Below are 12,764 nucleotides of genomic sequence, written 5' to 3' on the forward strand. Positions count from 1 at the left end.
CTACGGATGCACAAGGCAAAATGTTTGGTTCATTTTTGGAAATTCACAGTTTTCAGGAGTTGGTGTTTGTTCAGGGGGTCTTTTACTTTAGGTGTGCTAAAAATAGGTGCACGCTAAAGATGCCAATGTAGTCCTATGGGCGTCTTTAGCGTTTAGTGTGTGCTAAAAATGCAAGCATGCCTAAGTAAAAGACCCCCTCAGTTTGTTTCACACATTCAATTTAATAAAAAAAAATGTTTGTAATGCGCATTAGAAAATTTTTTTAAAGCATGCAGACCAAATTCACGCATTTATTCATAGGTTAAGGTGCTTTAGATCAATTTTGCACACGCTAAGGGGGGCCCTTTTACAAAAGGGTGGTAGGGGTAGCGCAGGCTCTTTGCACGGTGATTTGGCCTGGCAGTAGTTCCAACTTCCGCAGGGTACCAATTCTAGCGCTAGAAAGTGTTTTAAAAATGTTCTACTGCAGGAGCTATTACCGACTCCTATAAAGGGCTCTACTAAGAAATGGTCATGCAGTAAATGTTTCACTTACTGCACAGCCATTTTCATCCCCCACCTGGAAATTCCATTTTACCAGATGGTGGTAAAAGGGGGCCTCGGTGTGCGTAACCCCTGTGGAGGCATCAGCGTGTGCGGATTCCTGCTGCTTGGTAAAAGGACCCTTAAATATCTTAAAGTGCCCTAGCGAAGCAAAAGATATGCAAAGAAATCCATATGCCTATCTCATTCCCATATTTTATTTTGTTTATATTTACTCTATAGTAAAGGAATTGAGTCATATCTAATAAATGGGCTCCTGCCTCTGAGTTTTTACAAACCAAGTTCAGAATTTTTTGCACCAGGAAAGGACCAATGCTATTTTCTTCATTTTTTTTTTATTTCTCTCTAAATACAATACAGTATGCCACAAAGCTGTCAGACTACAGGGACATGTAATGTAAAATGTAAAAATCCACCCGACCCCATGTTTTATATAAAACAGCAGGGTACCAGTTACGAATTTGCAAAAGTGATGTGAATGGAAATTCGGCACATACATTCTTATTGCACCCCACTAACTAAATCCATGAGGCAGAAAACCAACTGAATGTGCTCACACTGGGTGTAAACTCTGTTATGTGTGTGTGCGCAAGGGGGAGGGTTGCTAGCATGGATATAATTGAATCTCCAGGCTGGGCTATAATATAGCTATTAGCCAATGACATGTGCATTGGTGTCAGACAGACAGAGGGTCTTCGGGGCAGAAGATAAACCTTTGGAATTTCTGATACCTGAAGCTGCCACCTCCTGTGCCGTTTGCCCAAATCATTTCCCATAGAACAACTCAGCCCTGCACAGTGAGCTACTAACAGTCAAACAATCCCTCATCTTGCTCTTTCCTTCCTGTTTTCACATGTTTAGCAAAATCATGAAAGAGAAAACTTTACACAGTCATGATAGATTGGAAGAAGAGGAGGAAAGAGAGGGCATCTGCTAAAGAAGCTTTTCTTGCAAATGTGTTAACAGTGGAAATTCTTGACATTAGTCATGTGAATGCTGCCCTTGTGTGTAAAAATTAAAGACTTGACAAACTAGGATTATATTCAAGAAATATGATAAGGGGACCAAAAGTATTCCTGCTGACAGTAAAATATGTTTACACAAGACTGCTTTGTATTGGAAAGCAATGCTGGCACAGATATGGTCATGGATGCAACAGCTGGTTGACTTCCTCCTTTCAAATGCCTGGACAGGTGGCTCCTCGCCCTCCTAGTCAGAGCGTTCTTTTGTGGATTTTGTTTTTTTTTTGTATTGCATTAGGAATTTTCTTTCCTCCCCCAAGAGGCACTCCAAATCCCAGAGTTCCTTACAGCTATGGTAAGTATGGGCTGTAGCTTATGTGCAACTAAAAAATGCTATGTCCTGGTGATCCTGGATTAGTCGTCTCCACCACAGATACTCAGCAGAACCTTGCGGTAATCCCCAGAGGTGTCATTCTGAAAGGAAGAAAATAAAATTTAGCAGAACAATGGGGTATATGATGGGACTAGAAACCCACTTTCACTAACAATATCATCTTACAACAAATCTAGGACAAGCCTTGATACATTGTCTCTGAATCTAGGAGCCATTGATCGAGATTGAACAACAGTGGCATTGGGTTTCAGTATAAGGAAATCTCTCATGCCTACTGAGGACAGCCCTGCTCTGTCCACACCCACCCTTCCCTCCTCACCTGAATACAGTGGTGGAGTGATTTTTCAAACATCTCCTTAAATACATATCTGATGTTCAGCAGATCAGTCTCACTTCTGGACACCAGGATCCTCGTCAAAGTCTTCTCATCTGTGCCAGCTCCCTTCACATAGAAAAACAACAAGAGATAAGTGGCTTAGTTAAATATTCCACAGTAAAATTTCAAAGGGTTTAAGCAGCTTATTTCAGAAGTCAGCCAGGCAAACCTCTGATGCTGTGGATTTTCCCTGGTGGCTTGCAAAATGTGCCTTCCCGAGGGCAGAAATGGAAGAAAAAATATGGAACAGAAATGGGAGGGAAAAATTTGATCTTCAAAATCTATGCACTTATTTTCAAGTACACAGCTGAGCTGTAGATAGAGCAGATACAATGTCCACAGGTAGTTTTGTATCCACGGATCTTGCTAGTAAATTTTCAGACAGCAACTACCAAGGAAGTTTCCTTTTGAAAATAATTAACTACCAGGTGCACCTCTGCAAGATACTCAAAGTTGCCCCCATATCTCTCTATATAAAACACACCTCCAACGTTCTAATGACGCCTCATTTCCCAACGTTCTAAAAAGGGTCATGGTGTAGATCCCTTTTTCCTCCATGAGTGTCTGCCCCGCCCTCGCGTCACAACGTGATGACGTCGAGGGCGGACCAATGACACGAGATTTGAAGGATAGCGTGGAGAGCGAGGGCCCGGATCCAACGTAGTCGCCTCGGATGGCGGACTAGGGAAATGCGAGCGTGCTCGAGGACAAGCTGAACGGAGTTGCAGAAGACTCGCCCAGCGCAACATCGTGGCTGGACGACCGCAGCAGCGATAGTGGCATGGACAAAAAAGCTGACGCAGCGGTGAGTTCAGGGTGCCATCTGTCCAAGATCCGGAACAAGGAGGCGCAGATCCAGATTGCTACCCCTTCCCAAGCTCCTGCCTCCAAACACTGAAACAATACCGGAGCTTAGTGTGCTAACAGACATGCCGGAGCCTTCTGACCCGGAGTGCAAACAAACCCAAATACTCCTATTGTGCTCAGAGCCCACGACATCACACCCAAATATCTGACTGGACTTGGAAGATTTGTCTGGTGCCTGCTCCCTGCTTGGATAAAAAGAAGCAAATGCTAAGGTCCTTGAGCTCCACTGCTCAAAACTTTGAGCCACAGACAACTCAGAGGAAGAGCTCCACTCGGCAACATGACTTCATACTACAGAAACTTTCACTCACACACACACTCCATCTCACACACACACACACACACACACACACTCTCTCTCTCTCTCTCTCTCAAACATACACACTCCAAGGGAAAACTTGCTACCACCCGTTTCATTGGCGTCAGAAACATGCCTATTTTACACACTGTGAAATGGAGAAACAGCATCTCTCTCTCTCTCTCACACCCACACACTCCCCTCCCACCCCCCTTAATACACACTAAAAAAAAAACCCAAAATCTCACTCTCTCTCACACACACACACACACACTCCTACCAAACAACACCACAACATCACACACAAACTCTGCCATGGTGAATCAATATCTCTATCTATTACTCACACCCACACACTCCCCCCCCCCCCCCCACCATCAATACACAAGCTCCAACATGCAGAATCAGCATCTCTCAATCACTCACACCCACACACAACACACAAAAAAACAGATTACACATAATACAACGCCAATTATTCATTACCCTCACAACACATTTCTCCTAAAAATCCCTTTCAAAACAATAATTGCAGGAAGCCAATACCTTGCTAGCGCCCGTTTCATTGGTATCAGAAACGGGCCTTTTTTTTACTAGTGACTATATATAATAAAGTACTGCACTGATTCTGTAATGCTTGATATACACAAGACAATAACAGGTCACAAAGTTACAGAATACTGCAGTCCACATGGTTAAATACAGTTGCCCACATAAATGGCAACATTGCCTAATTGCTCTTCTGTAATTACACGCTTAGTGGCATAGCATATAACTGTAAAGGGGTGTTAATAGGGGAAGAGCATGGGTGGGCCATAGATGGGGCCAATATTATTGTGGACAACCTACAGAATAAAGTAATCCCAAGGTCCAGGTACATAATTATATTTTTATTATTTTTCAAGAATTTGCAATAGAAATATAGGAGGGGGAAATCTATAGATGGTGTCGAAAAAAATTCAGGGCTAATTGCTATTCTATAAAGGACACGTGCCTTATATAAAATGACCCTGCGCCTGGGACTTACGCCTGCTGAAACCTGGTGTAAATGCCGGCACCAGAGTTAGGCAGTATTCTGTAATTCTGTGCAAACCTTTTCGGAATGCCTCCAACACACCTATGGCCATGTCCCCTTTTGAGATACACGCCATGGGAGTTAAGTACTGTGCCTTGTATAGACCCTAGCATAACTATGATGTGAATTATTCCCAATGTGCATCACTTTGCATTTCTCCAAGTTAAAATTTCAGTCACACACACACACAAACTTTCTCTCTTTCCATAAAGTCACGTGCATTAACACAGTCATGATATTTTTTCCCAGCTTGTTTTCTGGAACAGAGGAGCTCAAAATAAATTTTACCTTCATGGATTTGTAAAGTCTTTCAGCAAAGAATGCAGACTTGTTCTTAATACTCCGAACTTAAAAAAAAAAGAAGAAACAAAGTTAGAACGTTAAATCCCTTAGTTTAGAAGGCCCTATTTGCAATGTGTACGAGTTCATGTGATTCATGGACACTAATTATCTTTATTATCTTCTACATATTGTTGTTTAAATTACTTTTACACTGTTTAATTGTACTTTTCTGCTGCCTACAGATTTGTGTAAGCCACATTGAGCCTGCAACTAGTGGGAAAATGTGGGGTATAAATGTATTAAATAAATAAATATCCCACAGATGTGTAAAACCCGATTTTTAGAAGCCAGTAATAGCATGTGTATTTCTGCCAGAGGAGGGTGTAGTGTGATCAGCAGATCTCTTCTGTAAAGAGACAGCAGGACTGTGTTTCGGTGAAAAGCCTACATCAGGGGTCTGTGCTCGAAATCAGCGTGTGAACACACAATACAATGTACCTTTTGGTACACTGTATTGTGTGTTCACATGCTGACCCATGCTCCTGGATCACGTCTTTATCAAGATTGTTTTCCAGTGATTACATTATGCTATAACAGTGGCGTTCCTAGGGGGGGGCGGTCCGCCCCGGGTGCACACCGCCGGGGGGGGGGGGGGGGGGGTGCCGCGCACGCCTGCCCTCCGTTGTTCCATGCTTCTTCTCTGCCCCGGAACAGGTTACTTCCTGTTCCGGGGCAGAGAAGAAGCATGGAACAACGGAGGACAGGCGCGCGCGCGCGTCACCCCCCCCCCCCCCCCGGCAGCGTGCACCCGGCGGGGGGGGTTCCTTCACGAGGGTGTCCTTTCGCCGGGGGGGGGGGGGGGGGGTCCATGCTGCATTGGGGGGGGGGCGCTGCACCCGGGGGGCGGGGTGAATCGGCGATATCCGCTCCAGGTGCCAGCCCCCCTAGGAACGCCACTGTGCTATATATCCTTCAGTGATTTCGAGCACAGACCCCCAACGTAGGCTTTTCGCCGAAACTCACTGCTGATCACACTACTCCCCCTCTGGCATTCATCGACGTAGTGGTATTCGGTCTTCCGCTTTTGCGGTGTTCCTCCATGTGTATTTCTGCAAAACATTTCAATTGCAAGGGGGATGTGGTTTGGGTGTGATGTGCATAGGACTTGGGCAGGACAAGAAATTTTATTTATTTATTTTACATTTGTATCCCGCGCTTTCCCACTCAAAGCAGGTTCAATGCAACTTACATATTAATGGTGAATACAGCATATTGTTAGAGAAAGTATAAGTATAGCAGAATAACAAAAGGGATAAGTAGGTAGAGATAGGCAATGGAGAAGGGAGAAAGATGGGAGATATAGTCTGGATCAATGTCGTTGTCGTCTGGATATGTGTTGGGTAGATCTGTTCATAAGATTAGTCTTCCCACAAATTCCCTATTACACAACGAAAATACAAGTCACACATTGGAATTCACATTGTGAAGTGCACATGTTGGCTGGCCCTTTCCAGTAAGGATTAAGGGAAGTATCCTCCATAAATCCTCCAATTCAATTTTCATGCACTATTGCAGCCTCTATGTCACATGAGCAACATTTACATGTGTATTTGAACAAAATGGCTGACATACATGTAACTACCCATTTATCCCGTTGATATTTTCCATGCTTAAACTTGTAAGATGGATGCCTCCACCACACAAACCACCACAAACGTATGTATTCCTGCTTGTATTTCAGAACAGGCTGTGAGTCAGTAGATCCTGTTCTGAAATACTGCCTGAACGGTACATGTCCTGATTTCTATGAAACGGGGTTCTACGTATAATAACGAGTTCATATTTTGCCAGTTAGGCCAAGCCTCTATGTCACACCCACATTATGGCCTTTTTGCCTCACTTGAAGTATTGACAGTATACAATGCCTAAAGGATGGGAGGTATAGCAGATTAAAACATAAGCATTACATCATATGCCAGTGACACACCAAGTACAGGGTAGTGTGAGTGATCTGCCCAGGTTCCAGGCAATAAAGAGGGTTGCGGGGCCATAGTCTCCATGCACATGCTGTCAGTTCTGCCGGTCCCCTGTCCTCTTCGACATCAATTTCCTGTTCCAGGCAGAGAACTGGCAGAAATCAACAGCACACCATGGAGGAGGAGGTGTTAAACAGTGAGCGGTCCTGGGTATCAAACACTGTAGGGTATGCCACTGCAACAGGCCCACACCACACAAACCCCAGCGCATGAAAACCATACAATATCCACAACATGATACTTAAAAATGATCCCTGTACAGACCAAAATGCCACATTAAACCTCTGGGTGCTGTGCCACACTAAGTCAAGCATTCTTCCAAAAGCAAGTGGTTCTCAAACCTGTTCTGGGGGACCACCAGCCAGTCGGGTTTTCAGGATATCCCTAATGAATATGCATGAGGCACATTTGCTTGTCATGTTACCTTCATTGTATGCCTCATTATTCATATTCATTACGGATATCCTGAAAACCTGACTGGTTGGTAGTACCCCAGAACAGGTTTGAAAACCACTGGTATAAATGATCCTTGATCACTGCCCAGAGGAACAGGCATGAGAGACAGCATGACTTCCAAGATCCTGTTCCTGAATACTCCATTTCTCATTCCAGACAGCAGCTACATTCTAAGCTGCCTGCACCCAAATGAAAGCTGTATGGACCCATCTTTGTAGTAAGTTTATTGACTTTGTATTTTATTTAAATCTTTTCTATACTGCCTTCCTGACCATACACATTCAAAGGGATTTACAACAATGTAAAATAATAAATGCCCCCAGCAGTTCAGCCATCATAGCCACAAACCCCAATAAAATGACTACTCATCTACTCACTGTCCATCCTCAACCCACCTTCCACAGCCATGGGGTCGATACTGAAAATAATTTATCAGGCAAGGTTCCTGCCCTATTAAGTAGCACTGGCGTATTTAAACAAGGTGTGTCAATGGTGTACCCACCCACTGTCAGATCCAGCCCCCCCGTGCTAACTTAAAATCCTTGGGTGCAGTCTTCATCTGGGCAGCGGCACTCGGGCTGCCCATGGCCTGCATGGGACTTTCTCCCTGAACCATCCTGCCCCTGGACTACGATCTCTTCAAGGGCGGGACGTTTCAGGGGGGATGCCCAGTGCAGGCCCTGGCAGCCTACGAGTGCCATTGCTGCTGCACAAGTGAAGATTGCACACAGAGGATTTTAAGGTTCGGGGGGGGGGGGGGTGGGGGGGGAGACATACCCCCAGTAAAAATTTTCTGACTAGGCCTTTCAGTGGCACTTAATTACCACTGTAGCACTCTCCGGTTAGTGGCAGGGCAGCCCAGAAGTTAACTGGACAGTGCTGATGTTCAGTACTGGTGCCCAGATAATATCCATGGCAAGGAAGACCACACAAATAGAAGGCCTAGATTGCCCAGATGGTTATCTGGTTACCAGTGCTCAGAGAAGAACCAGATATTTAGCGCTGCTGCCCAATGAATATCCGGATTAAATTCAGCCCCTTAAAAATCACTAGCTGAACATTGAGCCCCATGTTTTGAACTGTTTGCAAAACCCCAGATAGTTCAATTCTATCTGCAGAACTCCCAGAAGGCCATTTCACATCTGCCATGTAACTCATAGATCAATCCTGAATGGAAACGATTACTGACCGATAGCCACCAGTGCATCCTTCACGTCTCCAGACATCTCCTTCTTGATGGTGTGCTCCACATCATGGTTAGTCTGCTTAACATACTCCTGGAACACTGAACACAGGGATGAGATGATCATCTCTCAAATCAAGTCATGAGGCCTTCCACTGCTCTTCAACCAACAGCAGAACTTTGTCAATAGCCAGGGCACCATATGCATCATGGCAAAACCAGAAAATGGACACTACGGGAGAAATTCTATAGATGATGCTGAATATTAGGCGCTACTTTCCGTGCTAAATCTTTAGCATGAAAAAAGCATTCTAACGGCTGCAAGATGCCAAAATGGGGCAGAAAGAGCAGATCCATGTGATATCACACTTAGGTACTCATTTATTGAATAGTGCATAAGTGTTTCCATGCAGATCTGCAAAGAAACATGGCCATGGGCAGGCATGCTCTTAAAATGCATGCAGTGTTATAGAATTTGAAGGATCCACGCCCCTCTTGCGCACCAGGATTTACACCTGGTTTCAGTTGGTGTAACTCCTCATGCCCAAAGTTGAGCGTGAATCTCAACGCTATGCACCATTCTATCAAGGGGGCTGATCTTGGAATACCATTCAGCGCCAATTTTTTTGGCACAGAAGTTTGAGCACCATTTATAGAATTTTTCCCTCTATTATCTATTAAAATGGTTAATTTGACTGCTTTCATCTTCTTTTGTTTAGAAAAGGACTGTGCTGTAATTCTCTCTCTCTCCATGACACAGGCACACCTATTATCCAAATTATGACGTCTAAGTTAGTATTTGTACCCTAGTGACTCCTCTGTGTTAAGGATGGAAAGGGTGGAGTAGGAAAGCAGCCAATACTATAGAAGAAAATCTAGAAAAGACTTGATGGGGAACGACTGCCGTTTCAAGCCCGAAGTCCCAAGGGAGAAGAAGCTGTTTGCAAATGGGGTTCTCCAATTCAGTTTGTCTGGCAGGTCTTTTTGTAGCAAGATGTGAATAATACCCGATGTTGCATTCTATATTCACGGTGGCTGATGGGCAGGTATATTCTGTTTTTGGTTGGGTAATCAGGTTTGTTATTAGTGAAAAGTTTGGCTGAGTAGTTGCAAAGGTTCTCTTGATGTTGTGCATCCCTCATGCAGAAACATGTGTGCACGTTTCTGACACTTTAGTTCAGGAGTTCGTGAACATCCCTCCTCAGGAACCTCAATAGGTGGGGCTACGAAAGGCATGGCTATGGCTAGAGAAACACCACAGTAGTTGCACTATGAGGCTCTAAAAAGAGAGCTCTGTGGTCTGGACCAGTAATAGGAGGAGAGAGCTGGGACATACATACCTCAGCTCTCTCTCAAAGTGACTACAGCTGTTGGGGTCATTCTTGCATGCGGCTGTTAGGAAAGTACAGTAGTGACAGGTGGCTAGGCTAGAGTGTGGGGCATATTAAAAGTCCCACATTTACTTTCAGACCCTAACTCAGCCAATAGATGATTTGCACCTCTTCCTGACCATTGTTCCCTCGAAGCTAAACTGGAGTCCTCCACCTGCATTGCTGCCAGTGGGGGGCAGTGCTTCAATATTGTGTTTTCATTCGCTAAGGACAGGCAGGGACTCTGGAACTCTGCAGAGCTTTCCTGTCCCTCACTATTGGAAATGTGATAGTGAAACAGCATCCTCCACTAGCTTAGAGGAACAGTACTCCTGATCTCCCAGTTAACAAAAACATGAACACGTGGGTTCTTTGCGAGGTTGCTTACATGAGGCTCACATATGGGGTTGTCATTTTTATTTTTTGTATTTTCTTACTCTGTAACAACATCCCAATGTTCTGTAACTATTCTTTTACTATGTAACACGTCTCCAGTATATTTCTACTGGTTTCACACGTTGTAATCTGCTTCAAACCTTTTGAGGTGTAAGCGGAATGTAAGTACCTGTTAAAATAAAGTCAGGTCAAGTCACTGATGCAGCAGTTGGGATCTGCCTTCCCAGAGCCAGGTGATCTTAGAAACCCATCACGGTATGTTCCAGTGCTCCTTCCTGCTCACCCATTGCTACATTTTTCTCAGATCAATCTGGATTTCCGTATGAGATGGAAAATCCACATCAATGTTCTTGGTTTATCATAATCACTCCCTCTTGCTCTGTTCTCACCATGCCTCCTGGAAATGTAAACATGGTCAACATCCCCAAGTTTAGCTAGCCCCTGCTCTGAAATGGCATTTATAACATATGGAAACATACACAAAAAGAGAAAGGTTCCCCTGCAGATCAAATAAGAACACCACAAGAAGAGCAGGGGTGGACCAACAGGCATAGGTTGGAAAGGCCAAAAAATATCTTAAAAAAAATATATACCAAGAGGTGTATATATCTATATATCTCCTAGGAGTGGATATGGATGGTTGGAAACCACAAAATAGAGAAATTGTTTTGGTGGTGGTGGTGAAGAATTTTTTTGGTGGTATTTCTGATAGGCGAGACAGTAAGTTCTTAATAAAAACTTGAAACAACTTGAAGAATAGCCATTATAATGGATCCAATTCCCTTGACGACGCTTTCTTGAAGGTAATGATGAATAGCTGCTCAAATGGAGCATCTTCTAAAAGGAAGTTTTAATTAGCTTACCCTTTATTTGGGGATATAGAATCAAGGTCTCATGAGGTAGATCAGGGTGTGTTTGCCTTGTAAAATATCGACTGACTAGAACTACCAAATAAGCCTATTGGGTGAATGCAGTATTAGCTCTTTTTTTGTGATGTCAGAACTGACAGGTGCCACTAATGAGCCTGTTGGGTGAAGGATGGTTATAGCTCTCTTGCTTGTGAAATAAGAACAACCCCCCCCCCCCCCCCCGTACTACTAATGATCCTATTGGGTAAAGTGCAGTTTTAGTGCTTTACAGTCCTACATTTGGCTTGTGCCTCTATGTGGCCCTTTGGGTCAGGGTATGAAGCTTTCTTTTCCACTATAACTCCAATTATTTAAATATTGGCAACTCTCTCTCTTTTTGAATGGGAGAAAAGTAAAAGAGCAAATATGTTCCTGTCTTTCTGAGTGGGAAGGAGCACCTAAGCTCTTCCAGGCTCTTGAAGGGTGGGGTCCAAACTGGTGGCACCAAGCATGATGGCATTGTGTCTGGCCGATTCTATCCTGCTAGTCTGTGGAGAAACATGTTAACCCTACTCATCCACAGGGAATACTTTCTCACCTCATAATGTTCTAGTCCTAGAAACAGAAAACTGTCAAAAGCCCTGATCTCCTAGTTCAGAAAAGGGTTTTTTCAGAGTACCAATAAACAGTCACAAATGTCAACATCCCTCCCTCCCACTGTCTTTTCTTTTCTACAAGTCTTTCCCTATAAAAGGGAAGCAGTAAGTCTATAGTTTTAGGCTTCCAAAAGAGTAGATCTTGATCACTGCATTTCTTACCTCTCCGTAGATGGGGGTAACTTCGGGTGCATAAAATAGACATGAAACGAGTTTCTATGGAGTCAGAGTCACCACTTCCAGTATCAGAAATTTGCTACATGACAAACAAGAGAAAAATAGAGGGGGGTGGGGAGAAGGAAGGAAGGAAGAGGAGAAGGAAAAAAGGTGAGGGGAAGAAAGGGGAAGGGGAAAGGCAAAGGAGAAAATATGAGGGAGAGGATAAAGGGGGAGACACAGAAGAAAGAAAAAGACAAATTAATACTCACCTAAAGGTGGAAAATTACAGGTTAACTCACAGGAGAAAAAGTGTCGAAACTCACCAGGACAGCGGCAATGATCTGACAGCAAGGAGAGAAAGGGAGGAAGGTAGGTGAGTGACAGGTCCTGGTGGTTTCCCCCAACTATTACTAGCCACAAAAATCAGACAAATGAAAGGGAAGAGGAGATGCTAATGGGGGAGCAGGGATGGGGGGGGGGGGGAGCCTAGGGGACTTTACAATTAATAAAAGCTATACAAATACTACTGTAACTTTTACATCCCTGAAAAAGTCAGTCTCGTGAATTTTTTAAATATATATATAACTACTACTACTTATCATATATAAAATGCAAATATTTCAAAAGGATTGCAACTAGTGATGCAAAATGAGGCTCCACTGCTATGCTGGGTCCTTGGAGAGGAAGGGGTTCTAGAGCAGAACAACTGGTGTGGGTGGACTGGCTGGATAGGCCATATAATATCTTATACCATTATGTTCTCTCTTTCTATTACTGGGGTGAAACTTCAGGTGAGGCTTTACATTCTCAGCTACCTCTACTTCCAAGCACAGAGGTGAATATTTTTAACAATTTGGGGAGAA

General features: G+C 43.8%; 1 protein-coding gene across 3 annotated transcripts in view; it reads right to left on the bottom strand.

Annotated features, from left to right (window-relative positions):
- Positions 1 to 859: 859 nt before the first annotated feature.
- Positions 860 to 12,764, bottom strand: part of ANXA6 (annexin A6) — an 82,333-nt gene continuing 70,428 nt past the window's right edge. For 2 of the 3 annotated variants that reach the window (XM_030213599.1, XM_030213600.1), the window contains exons 21-26: positions 12,225 to 12,242; positions 11,905 to 11,998; positions 8,479 to 8,574; positions 4,804 to 4,862; positions 2,219 to 2,341; positions 860 to 1,979 (exon numbers count right to left, since the gene is read on the bottom strand). In XM_030213599.1, the coding sequence (XP_030069459.1) occupies positions 1,920 to 1,979; positions 2,219 to 2,341; positions 4,804 to 4,862; positions 8,479 to 8,574; positions 11,905 to 11,998; positions 12,225 to 12,242 (450 nt within the window). In that variant the 3' untranslated portion in view covers positions 860 to 1,919. The remainder of the gene's footprint in view (positions 1,980 to 2,218; positions 2,342 to 4,803; positions 4,863 to 8,478; positions 8,575 to 11,904; positions 11,999 to 12,224; positions 12,243 to 12,764) is intronic. The other variant, XM_030213601.1, reaches the window with a different exon arrangement.

This window comes from Microcaecilia unicolor, chromosome 8 (genome assembly GCF_901765095.1).
Source record: "Microcaecilia unicolor chromosome 8, aMicUni1.1, whole genome shotgun sequence".
Lineage (NCBI taxonomy): Eukaryota > Metazoa > Chordata > Amphibia > Gymnophiona > Siphonopidae > Microcaecilia > Microcaecilia unicolor.